General features: G+C 26.4%; 1 protein-coding gene across 1 annotated transcript; it reads right to left on the reverse strand.

Annotated features, from left to right (window-relative positions):
- Positions 1–2,838: 2,838 nt before the first annotated feature.
- On the reverse strand, positions 2,839–3,336 carry LOC130945945 (peroxiredoxin-2E, chloroplastic-like). Its single transcript, XM_057874632.1, has 2 exons — positions 3,282–3,336; positions 2,839–3,167 (listed from the first exon to the last, which is right to left on the reverse strand). Exons 1-2 carry the CDS (start codon positions 3,334–3,336, stop codon positions 2,839–2,841), a joined length of 384 nt encoding a protein of 127 aa, XP_057730615.1.
- Positions 3,337–17,951: the final 14,615 nt, after the last annotated feature.

The raw sequence follows: 17,951 nt of genomic DNA on the forward strand, positions 1-17,951 counted from the left end.
AACAAAGGACTATACATGAGTCAAATTAAAAAAATTTTATATGCTGAATTTAAATAATAAGAAGAAAAACATGCTAATAATACCAAAAAGTTCTATTTTTGTGGGTGTCGGGATTGATTAGGATAACAAAGATTTAGACAGGTTTGTGAACGACAAAAAATGTTTCCACACTTATTAATTGATTAATATTGTCCCACGTTAAAAGATGGGTACGGTGTTTATAATCTAATTTAATATACAGAAAAAGAATATTATCAACCTTATAAGTTATAATGGTGTGGCCATTCGGAACCATTAGGAGTGACCTTAATAAACATTATTGGCAGAAATATCCTTTTATTTGTTTATTTTATTTTAGGAAATTGTTGGGAAAAATATTTAAATACTAATAATTTTACGTTATTCTTTTGTAAGTGTCATTTTGCAAAGGACTTTTTGTTAATTATACAAGATCATGAGATGGAATGACTTAGTAATAAGAAGTTTTAGTATTATGTATTCAAATTCCATTATCGTGAATAATGTCAAAACAATCCATATACCATCTTATTATAAATTGAAAGGTATTTTATAGTTTCATTATATAGTATATGTTTCGAGGCGTATCTTAAACCAAAAATAATTCATGTGAATTGGACTTTTGAAAAAGAGTTTAAACAAAATAAATATAGAATGGATTAAAGAATACCTAAAGTGTTAAAGTATTTATAGAGAGAAAAAGTATAGGTAAAAAATAAGAATATTAAATAATGTGAACAATGAATATATCGGATGTTTAATTTATTAAGTGTTTAGATAATTATCTTAATGTTAGAATTTAGGAAGTAATTTGAGAATGAGTATTTTTTTATTTTATTGAGTTAATTTTTAAACATATTGTTTACATTGTACAAAAAAATTATTATTTACTTAACAAAATTTTTATAAAAAAAGATGATGACTTAATTATATGTAGAAGTCATCCTATTTGACGATAGTTAGTAATTACTTACTATATAAAAAGTTACACCATGATATATTGATTACTGCCCTTGTAATTATAATTGAAGTAGTGGGGAGAAAAATAGTTACTTACCCCTCAAGTCATATCAAACTTGGATCATAGAATCGAAACTCATTAACAAGAAATTAAAATAAAAAAAGATAAAGGGATAAAAAAAGACGATACAAAAAGACACCGTAAAAATATAAAAAGATAGATAAAGAGTGTTTTTTATAAGATTTTTAAGAAATTTGTTAGGCATCAAGTTACAGGCATCATAGAATTCATCATAAAAATTTAGGTGAATTTTATGATGTCTTTCATTATAGTGTCTAAATTGCCTAACTTATTTTTAAAGATAAAAAATAAAATATTTAAAGTAAAAAATAAAATATTTAAAATTTATTAAATATTATTTATTTGTCTTTTTTAATAAGTTGGGTACAATCTCAAAGATACCGTAGTATTCACCTCATATATTTAATTCAATTTATTAATTGGATTATTTTTAGATATTTATTTCTGCAAATTTTACATTTTAAATATTTATTTTTAAAGGAAAAAAAATACATTACAAATCTTATATTTCTCAATAATATAATCATTTACTTCTTGTAATATTTTTTAAATTGAGTTAATATCATTTGCTTCTAACATATGTGACAGAGCTACATATACACAAACTAAATTCTGTCATTAATTATTGATGAAAATATAATAATATAGATAAATTAAGCTAAAAAAACATACTTAAAAACAACGGTCCTTAGCTTTGACGATGCCACTTTTCCGAAGCAGACACATATAGTTGATATAGATATGCGGCTGTGTATTGGAAGCTAATAGGGAAGTGGAAATCATAGTTGGTTTCTTCAGAAAAGAGTGTGATTGGTGAAGGGACTTTTATTCCAAAAAACTGATGAGCAATAATAATAATTCCATTCTTGGTGGGTGAGTAAGCATATAATAATATAAAAATAAAAAAATACAATATTAGTATTGGCAGAGAATATGGGTAGAATTAACAAACAGGATCGGCCAAATTTAGGGAATAAATGAAAGCTTTGTCATCACTTTCAAGAAACATGTATGTAAATGTCTAAATGAATGTAATAACACCAGTGCATGAATCCCTCCTCAGTTTGTTGATTATCAAGTTCAAGTTGTTGTTCTCAACCAATTATTTGGACAAGGGTAATTAGTGAAGAGTTTGAAATTGGCTTCGCTTCGCTTCATTATTTGTTTTAATATGCGGCTAAACAATGGAGTTAAAATTCGAATTCCTAATATTTATATTTGTGTTATAAATATATTTATTGTGGATGTTTTAACGAGGAGTTAGGTTTTTAGTTAAAAGTTAAAATTTTGGCTATAAATATTTTTTTTATGTTTTTTAATGTACATAGTCAATAATAAAATTACATATCATTTTTTTTTATTTTTTCTCCCCTTCTCTCAAACTCTAATCCTTATGAGAAAGTATTGGAAGATAATAATTTTAGTATACAATGTGTACAATAAAAATAAAATAGGAAAATTAAATTATAATTAATAATTAAATTTTTTATTAATTTCAAATTTTAAATTTTAAAAAATTAGGATTGGCAATTAAACGTTTAAATACGTACAGTTAATCAACATCTCATCAAAATTTCACACTCATTGGTGTCTGACGTTGACGTCATAGCAATTCCCGGCCGACCGTTCTACTGCTGCCGCCTGGTTCTGGCCGACCAAAACCGCACGTGGTCTCTCCGTTGGCGTATCGGATATCTCGGTAGGTTCTTCCTTTCTTTTCCGTCGCCGCGGCCACTTCCAGTTACAACGCAACTAGTAACAGTAAAATGCTGCACCCCCTAGATTCTGGCAGCCGCGCTCAGATTCAACTCGCACCCAATGGCCTTCGTGAACGTTCCGTTACCGTCAGAAAGTAACAGAACTTCATCGTTAAGTTTTAGGAGGTATTTTTTCCACACCTTCATCACAAATGCGTCGCACGCGATTCTGTCCACGCCTTTCACCTTCAGCTCCGCTGACTGTTGGACGTGCTTTTGCAAGCAGGTTGGTGTGAAGGCTCTCGGGACGGCAAAAATGATGGCTTTTTTGCCCTTCGTTAGGTCAGAGATGATGGTGGTTTGAACCTCGCCAGCGTCATCTAGGTAGGAGAAGGTCGCTTTCGGAAAATCTGAGATAGATCTAAATCCGACAAATAATCATCCAGATACCTATTAAAATAAACATCTGACTACCTAATAAAATGAACATCTAACATTTGTTAATTATATTTACTTAAACTAACCATCCTTGTAAGAATTACAATAACCATCTGTCAACCTATTGAACTGAACATCCATCAATGGACACGTGGAGGGAAAGCATGAGTGGAAAAGACATGGGTGCCAGGCTGTGGGGCTGCAAGGTTAAAATTTGAAATTTAAAATCGGAAAATTTGAAATTTGAATTTGAAATTTAATGGTTATTTTATCGTATATTTTGGAAAATTCGGTAGTAAGTAAAAAATAGTTAAAATTTGAAAATGAAGATAAAAGTTTTTTATTATTAGAATTTAGGAGATTTTTTTATTTTTTAATCTACCATGGGCCAATAAATCAACCCATTGTATATATTGTTAAGATTCTTCGTTATCTTCTTAGCGAAGTTCAATCCTTATTTTCATAACACGTTATCAACACAAGTTGTTAAGTTCTACTCTACGGTTAAATAATTATATTTTTCTTACTACTCACCTTATTTTCTCTCTTTTTCTTAAATATTATTGTCAATTTTTTTATATATACATTCACGTATGTTTCTTTATATATATATACCACACATAAATAATTATTTTATCATTTTTTTTACAAATATTTTTTTTTATTTTAATCCATATATGCATATGTTTTTGTTTTAAATTCATATAAATAATTCATATATGCATATAATGTAATATCATGTACGTAAGCCATTTTTTTTTCTTTCCTCGGTTTTGTAGGTCAGTTTTTTCTTTTATTTTCGATAGTTTTTCTTTTTTTATTTAATTTGTTATATTATTATTTTTATTTGATTTATTTACATTATTTATTTTTTATATAAATATAATATTTTATTTAATATTAATATCATTTCCTAAAGTAGATGATAATTAATCATATACAAAATTATTTTTCGAAATTAATAATAATTAATTATTAACATAATCATTTTTCGAAGTGAATGATAAACATTATTTTTTTAAAGTGAAGATACAGTACCTGTAGTGCTAGTATCACAATTTTATTTACATTTTTAACAATAAATATATAGTTTTAATAGTTTATTTAAATTATTTTTACTATCTTAAAAAGAATAATATAATTTATCAATTTTTTTAAACAAATTTATTTATTTATTTTACTTATTTTTCTTTCTTTTTATATGTATTATTAATATTATTATTTTTAATTATTTACTTGCTTTTATTTATAGAGCTATCATATTAAATTTGTAAAAGTTTGAATTTGCCACTCTTGATTTAACCGACAAAAATTATTTAGAATGGATGTTTGATACTGAAATCCATTTGGTATCCAAAAAATTTGGAGAAACCATAAAAAAAGAGGTACAATCGTCAAGTGAAGATAAGGCTAAAGCACTAATTTTTCTGTGTCAGCACCTCCATGAGGGGTTGAAAGTAGAATACTTGACCATTAAAGATCCACAAGAACTATAGACAAATTTAAAAGAGAGATATGAACACGAAAAAGACTACTATTACCTAAAGTTCATTATGAGTGGATACACTTAAGACTGCAAGATTTTAAAACAGTCTGTGAACACAATTTTGCACTTTACTAAAGTTCTTCTACTCTCATGATCTTCAACAAAGTAGTGATATAGACGTTCAACAAATATGTTCTAATGATAATTTAGCATATATGTTCATTAAAGCACTACCTACTTCAACATTTGAGAAGGTAGTATACAAAATAGGAATGCGCCGACTAAGAGATATCAAGTGATGTAATTATCAGGGGGAGTAATACGGACTGTATTCTTTTCCTTAACTATGATTTTTATCCCACTTTAGGTTTTTCCTAATAAGATTTTTAACGAGGCAGTTACCTAACATATTACAAATAGTGTACTCTTTTTTCTTCACTATGTTTTTTTTAGTAAAGTTTTTTAATGAGGCACTAGTCTATTATTACTACTAGGAATATCCAAGGGGAGTGTTATAAATATATTTATTGTGGATGCCTTAGCGAATTGTTGGACTCTTAGCTAAGAGTTGGACCCTTGGCTATAAATAGCCCATCAGCTATAAATAGCCACTCTCATATTCTCTAATGTACACAATTAATAATAGAATTATCTACCATTCTCTTTATTCACTCTTCTTCTTTCCTCAAACCCTAATCCTTATTTTCATAACAATTTGAGATAATTACTGGATCAACTTAAATAGTTACTAAAGGACCCATTTAAATATTATACACCCAAATTAATAAAATTATATTCTAGGAAGTACAGACACTTTGTTAACTAATCGTGTTGGCGTATTGAATATATTTTGAATGTGATACTCATTGACATTCGTCTTATGTATATTTTTTGTATCTAACCATATATTAATAAAAAATAAAAAATTTTCAAACGTAATTGGACACACTTAAATACTATCATTTGTTAGCATACCAATTTTATTCTTAACATGTATTTTTAAAATAAATTTAAAAATAATATATTATTATTTATTAAAACAAAAAATTATTTTAAATACTTTATATAATTAAAAAATTATTTAAAATAATTTAAAAATTAATTTATATTTTAATATTAATAAAATATTAAAATATTATTATAATTTATCTAAAAATAATTTTATATTTTATATATAATATCTTATCTTTATATTTTATAAGAATTTAAAATTTGTTGGGTCCTCTGATATGTATCAAATATTATATTGCATAAAATAAGATAGAATCAAACAAAATTTTTTTTTTAAGGTGTCTAGCAACCAAAGATTATATAGATAGGTGAGTTCTATGATATTTTTGTTAAGATGTTTAAATTGTCTAATTTTTTTTAAATAAAAAATTAAATATTTATAATAAAAAATAAATTATATAAAATTTATTAAATATTATTTATTTATTTTTTTAATAACTTAGATATAAAATGATAGATACCATAACATTTATCATATAAATATTAGGATAAAATTATCATATTGACTTGATGGACGAAGTCCTTTCAGATATATCATTATTATTATGAGTAGTTTTTTTTTTTTTTTTTTATCAGAAACTCCGCTTCATTATTGATGTATGTTCAGATAATCAAATAAATAAAATAAAACAGATCCTATAAATACAAAATCTTATTTCAACTAACACAAACACAACTTAGGATTGAGTGTGGTCGTAGTAAAAGGAGAAGAAAAGAAGTTGTGGGATCAAATGAGATAATAATAGAAGTTTGAAAATAATTGGAGTCTCGGAGATGGCATAAAATTAAATTATCATTGGAAATTTGAGTTATGTTAGGTGAGGTTAAGGTTAAGTTAGAGTAGAAAGAAGAGTTTAAAAATTTTAGATATATTTTTAGATATTGAATAATTTTGTGAACTAAAATATATTTTTGATAAATACAATGATAGTTTTATTTTTTTTATAAATAAATTTATTATTATTTAAAATTTTTATAATTAAAAATATTATTTATCTTATTTAAGTCGATTGTTGGTGTATTCAGATTTATTTTATTAGAAGGTATATTTATGATGGTGAAAATTCAGGTGAAGTCGACTTTACGTAAAGTTGATATCTCAGAGTCAGTTGTTAGATGAAAATTTAGTCAAATCAGTCACATCATCTAACAGCTCTCAGGTATCAACTTCACGTGAATTCGACTGCACGTAAGTTTCCACCATTTATGATATGACCTACTAATAAAAATAGCTAGCTAGTTTAATGGTGGCCAGACAATTAGTTCCTGATCGATCATTTTGACTTCATGATAATTTTATTTGTGTGTAAAAATGTATATGAAAGGGCTTAAAGAGGGTTGAAAATAGCTTTTGTTCATTGTACTGTTCTAGTTAGATAATTTATTTTGGCTTAGGATAATGACATGAGAATGACTAAAATTGAAGTAATTAAGTTTCAACTTTCAAATGAATTTATTATTTGTCAAAGATTTAATATGAATAAAATAATGTATTATATTATATTAGGCTTCTCTCAAATAGGTTAGAAGTGAAAAGAAACTACTTCTGTGGTATGCCACGTGTGGGTATGACCATTAATTAATCAATCCACGCACTTAAACCAACAGTTTTTGTTTTGTGAAAGAAACTATTTTTAATATTGTAATTATTTAGCTTTCAAAACGAATAATGTTTTAAAAATCAAAAGAATTTTTTAAAGTTAAGAAAACCTAAGTTAATTCTCAAACCATTTTAAAGAGGAAAAAGTTTAAATATTAAAAATGATAAATTTATACGTGAAAAAGGAATAAATAATTATTTTGGTTTTCTAAAAAAATTAATTTGACAAAATAATCCAGAAATTAGAGAAAGGTGTATGACCTCCAAAATATCATAAATTTGCGACAAAATTCACTAACTAATGCATGTGATCTAATTGGTGGTCTTACAAATGCATTTTGTCACAAATGTATTAATATTTCGGAGGTTAATTTATTTAAAAAAAATACAAAATTATTTGAGAACTAAATCAGTCATTTATTTATATCTGATTGATGTTATATTTTTTAAAAAAGAAAGAGCAAATTGCTATATTTGCAAAATCCTTATTGGGTGTTTTAAGTCAAAGGCTTTGATTGTAAGCCATTCAATATGCAACCCCAAATATTCACCGCTAAGTTAGTCAAACTCCAAAATTATATCAGTTGACTTCTGTTCTAGGGTTATACACCGTTGACTTGTAACTAAGCAATTAGTAGTAGTACTACCAAACTTTGAGATCATCTATTGGATCATCACTAACAAGAATCTATCACATCAAAACTATTCAATTTCACATAGTTATCTATATGTGAAAAATATCTTCCACAACATGGATGATTAAACCCCATTCAATCATCCAACGTACCTAGGATTAATAACTTAATTAATCAAATCCATCACTTTCAAATTATTCCACAGCGGTTAATTAAGTGAGTGATATTATCTCATTGATGTTAATTAACAAAGACATAGTTAGACAAACATTATTGGTGATGATGTTTGAGAAGTAAACCAAATAATAATTGTTATGAGTCTTTTGGCGTGTAAAGCAAAGCGTGTTTCAAATACACTATCCCCAATTGAAACTCTGTGATTGACTTGTTAAAATTAAAATAATAAAAAATAAAATAAAATATTGGAGTTGAAAAAACAAGTCAAACACGTTGCCGGAGTAACAAAAACACATGGAACAATTGGACTCAACCAATTAAAGGAGCTTTGATGGCTTAATCTTATTCTCTATCTCCAATCTCAATCAATGTGACACACTCACAGAGAGTACCGAACATGTTTCAGCATGTACTTCATTTCAAAAATAATAAAAATAAATAATAAATTGGAGACGAGAAAAAAAAATTGGTTCATATATTAAAATAATGGAATCTACATATTTTCTATTTTTTTTATAAATCCAGACATATTCAAAAACAGAAAAATGTATTTTAATTCGTGTATAAAATAAAAATAAATTAATATAATAAGTAACAAATTTAATTTGTACTTGATAACATTTTAGGCATTTTTCTTCCTTATTCATATGATTCACTCGTGTGGCTTTTTATCCTCATTATTTCTTTACTCATTCATGTGGGGGAGGTCACTCCTCACTAGTTTGTGTCTTCACATATACACATATTTTAGCCTTACTTTCATCATTGTATTGTCACTTTGCACACCTAATGCTTACTTCATTATGACCTCATTTCTCTATTTTTCTTTTCTATTTTAGTTTTTAATATTTATATAACATTGTTTGTATTTTTCTATTTTTATTTTCTATTTTAGTTTCTAATATCTATATGACATAGTTTTTGGCAGGGCTTTCATCAAATGTTTAATTCGCTAAATTTGAGTAAAAAATTAGATAAAGTTTAATTTAGTCTATGAACTGTCTTTAAAAAAAATACTTGCAATAAATATACACTACCTCATTCAATTAGTTTTTTTTTTTTACTTTTGCATAAATTTTACATAATTTTTTTTATTTGTCTTATCCTAATTTTTTTTTGTGTTAATAACAATCAAGTTTTAAACTTCTTAGTTATAAAAATTCTGATAATATATCATAAAATTATTTTTCTTTCAAATTTAAACTAATAAAAAAATACAAAAATCATTATATCTCTAATACAATAATCCTCTTAATAACACATATATGTTGTTCACAAACGGTTGGAAATTACAATTTACATAATAAATTGTTAATGATTGCCAAAACAAAGCAAATAACAATGCATCCAAACAGGCTATACTTTCATGCATATATGCAATGTTTTTAGAACTATATATCTATATAGGTTAATTATTAGTGGGTTTGTCGGAGATTGTTTTCTTGTCTTCATTTGGAATTTTATGAGTGATTAATAAGTGGAGCTATTATCATTCGGTTAATCATAGGAAACACCTTATTTTGGCATCTATAATTTGGTGACTTCCACGTTACAGCATATACACTATGGTGGCTCCCAATAAGCTAAGGCCTAAGGGTCTTACCAAATTTTCCAGATCTTATTGCTATTCATCAAAGACAAATTAATTTTCAACTACTCATCGAATTTGAACACAATATGTGTGCAAAAATTTGTGATGCAACAAATTAAATACAGAACGTGCACTACTTGTCAATTAATTGTTGATTCTTATTATGTTTGTCTTGATGGATCTATATAGATAAGGATGTTTCAATGTTTTTAATTTTGACCATTGCTTCTATTGTCAACCATTCCCACTTCATTATATTCTTCATATTAATTGATGATTTGCTGAAATGTTGGAAAGTAATCAATCAATTGCAAGTGGTGTATCATATGTCTTAATCTGGGATGAGCCTTCAACTTTTTGGAGAGTTCATTTTCATCATCAACTAATGGGATTGCCAACTTGGGCTGCATTGTTGAAATAGTTGTAGTTTATGGGTTACACAGATTTTGGTGGCTTTGGGAGTGACTGGTTCTCAGTTTGGGAAGAATATTCCGACAATTTTAACGTACTTCAATTAGATATATATAAGGAGTTAATAACATGTACTAAGCTATATATTGTGAGAATGTTAACTTCTGAAAAAAGATAATATAATTTCACGATATCAAAGAATGAAATCGTCTTAAAGTAGAAAGTAATTATTAAAGTAGAAGAGTTCAAAATTTTATAAGCCTTTTATCTTATGAAATCTCATATAGCTAGGTTGGAAGAAAAAATGAAACATATCTTATAAAATGTGAAAATTTTTTTATGGACTCATTCTAATGAGTAAATGTGTGGAATTTTGCCATCATTTCTATTATCAATAATAACATCGTAAAGGCGGAGTGTCAAAAACGCAAAATGAATAATATCCACAATCGAATCAAATTAATAAGCAGTTACATATTTTAAGATAAAAAAGATTTAATTTATATCATATCTAAATCTAATTTGATCTGTTAGTACATAAAATCAAATACTTAATATAGCTATTATATTCGTGAATTCGATGTAACATATTATTCGGTAGATTTTCTTATTTCTTTTTTTGTTATTGGTTAGCTTATTTTATTATTTAAAAAATAATATTGAATAATACTTTTTAAGTAAAAGAAAAGAAAAGGAAAAAAAAATAGTATATTCCTCAAGAAAAATTAGAAGTAAAAGTTTTATTTTTTAAATTTTGAAATGCATCCTATCCTCATATTCGATGTGATTCAATCCGCTATATTTCTACTCTATAATATGTAGCATATATATAACATGAATATATAAATCATTTGAACATATAATTATATTAATTAATTTAATTTTAAACACAAATCACTCTTCATGTTAATTTATAAATTGTATTCCAAATATTAATTAATATAATTATGTTTAACAAAAAAATATAATAAAATAAAAAAATCAACTATAAAATTAATTATTTTTTAGTTCATATTAATATTTTTAAAATTTTAAAATTTAAATTCTAAATTTAAATCTAAATCCTAATATTAATCAATTAAAAATTAATTCTCTGTTTTTATTTAATAAAAAAATATTCAAACAAAATACTGCTCATTTTTTTGGATACGTAAATTTTATGTGTTGTGCATAATTATAGAAGTGGGTGATGATAGACATGAATGTGAGAACAGTTTTTTTTTGAACTATGAAATGAAGAAAACGGACTGTTCAATTTTTTTATTAAAAAAAATTAAAAATACAAATCGAATAGTTTGATTTGTGTGAGAGAGAAAATTGAAAGATCTAATTTATACTTTTAAATTTTTTTATTTTGAAAACAAAAATAAGTTGATCCAATTTTAATATTAATTTTTTTTAATTATCTAAAATACAAATCAGACAGTTCAATTTATGTGCTGCAAAATTTTTTAATTTTTTAAACATAAATTAAAAAATCTAATTTACTTTTAACACCATAACTACATAAAATATTCATACACTCTATAACTACGTCCTACACTATTCATTTTTATATCTAAATTAAAAAGTGACAAAATACATCAAATTGATGCAAAGAATTCTCCCATGGGGTGCATTAGGGGTGGGAATTAGGCAAACGAAATGATTAAGACGGCAGAATAGTATTTAATATTTAAAAAAAAAGTAATAAAAGAGAAAAAAAGAAGGTCATTTTCAGGGCTCTGACTCTCAAGAGAAGAGAACAGAACAGAAAGAGAGAGGAGTGGGTCCCATTTGTCTTCGCACGCCTGCACGCTCCGTGGGTCCCACTCGTTGACTCATTTTCCCAATTCCTCAAAGGTTTTATACTATTTCATAATCTTAATCATTTTTTTTTTATTTATTATTTAATTATTTTCCCAGTCTCTTCTTGTCTTCTAGTTTCAACGTGATTCAATTACTTTCACACTAGAACCATGTAATTCGTTGATAAATACCAAGAAAACTTCACAATCAGATGTTAGTATATATATATATATATATATATATATATATATATATATATATATATATATATATATATAAAATTATAATTGTATAAATTATTTTATATTATCATTATATTAAAATTAAATTCTTATATATGATTATACCATTCGTTTATTTTCTCAGAAAAATAATTTTTTAATCTAAGTTAATTATATAGTAATATATGATCCAAGATCAATAAGCCCATCGATTGTCATAATGTCAGTGTAATAATATGGCAATCATCTCTCTTTTTTAATACACAAATTTATGGGAGCCTCCTGTTTAAAAGTAAACTTGTAATTTGAAACAGTTACCCAAAAAAAAAAAAACTTGTAATTTGAAATAAAGTATATCATCAGATGAAACAAACGTGAGATAATCATAATTGTTGCAAAAGAAAATAGTATATATACAAGATGAAATTTCTGGTATCTTAGCTTTAACAACTCTCTTTGCTGCTAAAATTTTTCAACCGTTTAATTATAAGATTTATCCACGCCTTTACTTTCATGATGATGAAATATCAAACGCAATTGAATTCAGGAATAAATCCACACATAGTAAAGTATAAAGAACATATATAACATACATACATACTAGCTAGAAACAAGAAATAATATGATTGTCTAACTTAATTTAGTAGGAGGAAGAATGATTCATGTCAGTTGAGTGATTTATTTAGTTTTTAATGGGTAGGTGGAATTCCTTCCAAACGTGCTTCATAAAATCTAGTTGCTATTGTTATTGACAATTAATCAAATAATTATTTATCTATACTTACTTTTAAGATTAGGAAATGGAGTTAAAATCCAAAGTCACTTTTGAAATTGGCCACTTAATAGTCATACATATTTTTGTTGGGAATAAGATATTTTATAATTTATTAAGGTTAAATGATGTTATTTTATTAAGTATTTAGTCTCAAAATTAAAGTGATATTATTTTGTCTAGTACAATATAGAAGGATATGTGCCAAGTTATTCACACGTTTGAGTAATTTAATAGAAAGGAACGAAAAAATATTATGGTATAACTTTTTTAATCTCGATGATGTTTATAGTACAATTGAAATATCAAAAATCTTTTTGGTATAAACAGTAAATATCAAATACTATTTTAAAATTTAACTCTTAGAAAATGATTTCAATGCACTAATTCATTTTTAGAGTAAGTTAAACCTATTTAATTATAATATGAAAATACTTGAATATTCTTGAGTTAACTATGATGAATGAATAAATTAAAGAAGACGTATTGGAATACTGCACCTAGGACCATATTTTTATGGTTACGTACAAAAACTAAATATAAGATGTTACTCTTTTTGCAAATTTGTCATCGGTATAGGGATTACTTCCTCCAAATAAAGACGTGCAAATCTTGAATGAATCTAAAAAACAATTTCACCTTTTCTAGCGGTCAATTAATTGAATAAAATGATTATATCATTTGTCAAACATCAAATCCATATTTAAATCCCGTTTTAGATTTCACCAGGGACGGGAAGTGAGCTATCCTCAGTTTATCTGCATTCAATTTTGACTTATGAAAATTAAGCTAGATTTATGACTAGATGCATTAACAATTAAATTTGTTATAATGTTACTTTTTTTTAAATTTAAGTTGATAAAAAATATATAAATAATTATATTTTTAACGCATCTTTTTAAATACAAATTTTTTGGGTTTATTTAAATATATATATATAGTTTTTTTCTTTATCTTATACTAATTATTTTTTAAAAAATAATAAGGATCAAACTATAAATCTTTCGATTATAAACATTTTAATATCATATTATGACACTATTTTTTTTAAAAGTTCAAATTAATAAAAAGAGAGATATAAATAATTATATTTTAAATCGATTTTAATAATTTATTTTTTAAGCTAACATTCTACTCACCCAAAATTTATAATCGAGTTGACTCAAATAATATAAATATAATATATAATTCTATATAAATAAATTATAATTTATGTATAAAATACTATCAATTATATATATTATTTATCTATTAAATATGGTTTATACTTTTTATCAAAATTATACATAAAAAAATAATTATAAAGTTTTATATCAAAATACACTACAAAAATACTGATAAAATCAATGACTGAACTGTCGATAATATTAAAAATCAACGGCAAAATTGACAGTGCGATATGTCGCTTTTAAATGTATCGATTATTTAAAAATCTAATAAAATCAACGGCTTGTCAGACTGTTAATACTTTTTAAATAAAATTGACAACTCTTTTGTCGATAATATGAATTTAAGAGTTTTACATATTTACTAAAAGCAACTCCATGTTATGTAAAATCGACATCAAGTGTGTCGATATTTGATTTATTAAAATTGACAAACTAACTATCAATTTAATTATTAAAGTACCGACATCGTCGCCGGCTATTTTCTTCTGTCTATTTTTAAATTAAAAAACGATAACATTATCGTCGATTTTAATAGTCATATTTTTTAATTAATTTTTTCATTTCAAAAAATAGACAATTAATGCATATAAATTTTTAAATATAAAAATAAAATTTATACTAAATATTAGATAACGAGGCAAATATACTTTTAAATATAGAAATAAAATTTATCCTAAATATTAGATGATAAGTTTGCAAACTTATCAATATAATAAACAATCCTCTAAAATAAAGATTCAAGACAAGATAAATAACTAAATTTAGACTTATATTCGTCTAAATCGCAATCTATTAATAATACAAAATATTCAAAGTAAAGTAAATAACTTTACTCGTACTCATCTAAATAGTCTTTAACTGAGTCGTTGGGATCGTCGGTATCATCCTTCATCTGAGAAGAACCATGTGGCTGTCCTAGTGGTTGCGGAATAGGAGGGGATTGTTTGCATAGAGTTGTGCTTCTCTTAGAGTTTGGAAAAGTAAAAGGAGGGTGGGGGAGGGGCGCATGATCTAGAACTACTAGGACTCATGACCCTCACATACCCAATCAAGTTGTTGAGTTGACGACTAAATTGGTCCATTTGTGAGTTATTGGTGTTGAGATCCTCACCCAAAGATTCAACAGTCTGTTGCCACTTCATTTTCTCCCTTTGGTAGCGATCTTCAAACTCTCTATATTTAGCAGCATGTTGTTTAATTTTCTGCTCAGAGTGTTGTGACCCGTTCCCTAAGATCCAAAATATCGGTGCTGGTTGTCGTGGTTGGCCCATTAATTCGGAGTTGCGCCATGGAAGAGTTCCTTACCTCACCCATGTCTTATACCTACCTCTTCATTTTCCACCCACTATCTCAATCCATATATTTTTCTTAGAGACAAGTGGTGGATCTGTTAGACCAGCTTCTATAGCATCCTGTCATTCTTGTTCAGCGTGAAATATGCATTCTTGAAATATCTTTTACAATGAATAGAAATGATTGGTAAACTACTATAAGTATCAATAATACAAAAATTAAGAAGATATATGACAAAAATAAGTACAACCCTACAATAAAAGAAGGTATCAAGTCATTCTTTTTTACACATTTTAATTTATAGAAGACTAATTACAAGGAAAGAAGGTAAGTTACCTTTATCATTCGGAAGTGTTCATTAACCTATTAAGTCTTATCCTCTTTGTAAATATGAATATGTTCAAAAAATTCATCCATACACAATAATCTTTTAAATGATACATTTTACATAATATCAATCAACATGGCAAAAATAAACTACCAAAAATACCAAGCATAACTATGTAATAAATTCCCTAATGTTGCAAATTATTATTATTATTATTATTATTATTATTATTATTATTATCAAATAATTGTAATAGGCCTATCAAAATCTTTGACCAACATGTTTATTCTCTAATTACAACTCACCATATATAGTATATGGACCAAAACTAATCACTATTAAATTACATAAACAAATTTTTAAATAGAGATTATTAGTGATGTTAATGACCTAAAACTATGATCCCTTTGACCTAAATTATTATTCTATATTTTTCTCTTTTTTATGGTCATTTACCCTGATGTTGTATTAATATTTGTGCCATTTTTAAACATTATTTAGATGGTCTTGTTACACTAAAATTAAATTGATAGGAGGGCAATGTCTAAAGATTCGTATATTTTTAATTTTGTTAGTCAAATTTTCACTTCTTACCAAAAGATTATGATTAATTGACTATCCTATTATTTCTAAATAAGCTACCAAAAATACCAAGCATAACCATGTAATAAATTTCTATATAAAACTTACTAAGCATAACCTCGCTTTTAGAAAAGTGGTGCCTCCTGCAATGTAAAAGAAGGTACCTCAAATCGATTTTTTAGTAGTTGTATTTCTCGTCTATAATTGTCTATAGATATCAGTATTATAACATCTCATCAATTCACCAAAAATTTTTGGTGGGATCCAATATGCACGAGCATTTTTTTTTGAATGGCATGAAACATACCTCATAGGCATTTGGTAGTCCTAAACCTCCAAACTTGATAGATGTCATTCTCTTCTGTGTCAAGAATGTCAAAATTTTTTTATTTTAAAACAACAAATAACATCTTGCTATTATAATACGTACTATGATATATAACATTGTAAAATACGTAAAACAAGATAGATAAAATTTATCCTCTATTATGTCCACCATATTTTTTGAGTATCATCGTCTGCCTTATCAAAATTCAGCCAAAGCTTGTTGTAGTTTTTCTTGAAAATCTGAGAAATGCATTTCAAACCAGGCTTAGGTGGGTGCCAATTACATCAAAAACAAAAAAAATAGTAAACACATAGTACTTAGTAAAGATGAAACAGTAAAATTTAAAGGAAATAACAAACCATTTGATACCATCATATCTAAGCCTGGGAGCATTTGTGGCGGAGTGACCAGTGGCAATTGATGTTCCTTGACCCTGAGTATCTTGGGTACTATCAGATGTGGTTTGTCTTTTCTCAAAAAATCTTTTTTGACTGGGAGTTAGATCACTTTGCACACAATGTGAGGCAGTCTTAGAAGGCTCATCGACTTGTTGAGCGCATGATCTTAACACACCCGAAGTAGGTATCATGCATATCTGGGGCTCTTGATGAGAGAGGGTACTAGTGGCAACAAGTGACAATCTCTCACTACTCAGAATAATTGTGCCTGATAATGACCCAACGAGAGTGTATAAATCTGCATACAAGTCAACGGGGTAACCGGTAGAAAGCCTCGGCCTCCCCTTTCGACCTTAGCAACAGCCACGACCATAAGCAAGTTATTATCCATATCATTACCGATACAACAAATTACAAAAAATATTAAAGTAAATTAACATATTTACAAACTAAGAATATATTATTATCTTCTATCATAAATAACTTAGTTAGACTTATCACGTTCTAGCTTATTATTTATTCATTCTAGAATAAAATAAAATAAAACATTACGATTTAGATATCAAAAGAATAAAAAATAATACACCATTATATATTTAACAAATATGAATGTTATATAAATTCTTATTGGAATTTCATCTGTTTTTCATTAGATTTCGTATTGTTGCATTTTTGCCAAGTGAATTTATAGGGTTCCACACTTTGAATCTATTTGAATTTGGTAGCCATAGTACACTCATATCTTGACTATTTTCCCATTCCCAATTCTCCACAGCCCTCTTATGTTTAATACCTCTTTTGCACTCTAAATGCTTCTCCAAGTGTAACTGAAAAAGTACCCTGTTGATGACTCAAGAAAGTTTGATCTAAAAAAATATCGGACTTTAATGATTCAAGCTGCTATACATTCTAGTTTCTTCATTACGCGCCACCCCTGTTTTGCTAGCAGCGCCGAACTGAACGCCT

The sequence above is a fragment of the Arachis stenosperma genome, chromosome 8 (genome assembly GCF_014773155.1).
Source record: "Arachis stenosperma cultivar V10309 chromosome 8, arast.V10309.gnm1.PFL2, whole genome shotgun sequence".
Classification (NCBI taxonomy): domain Eukaryota; kingdom Viridiplantae; phylum Streptophyta; class Magnoliopsida; order Fabales; family Fabaceae; genus Arachis; species Arachis stenosperma.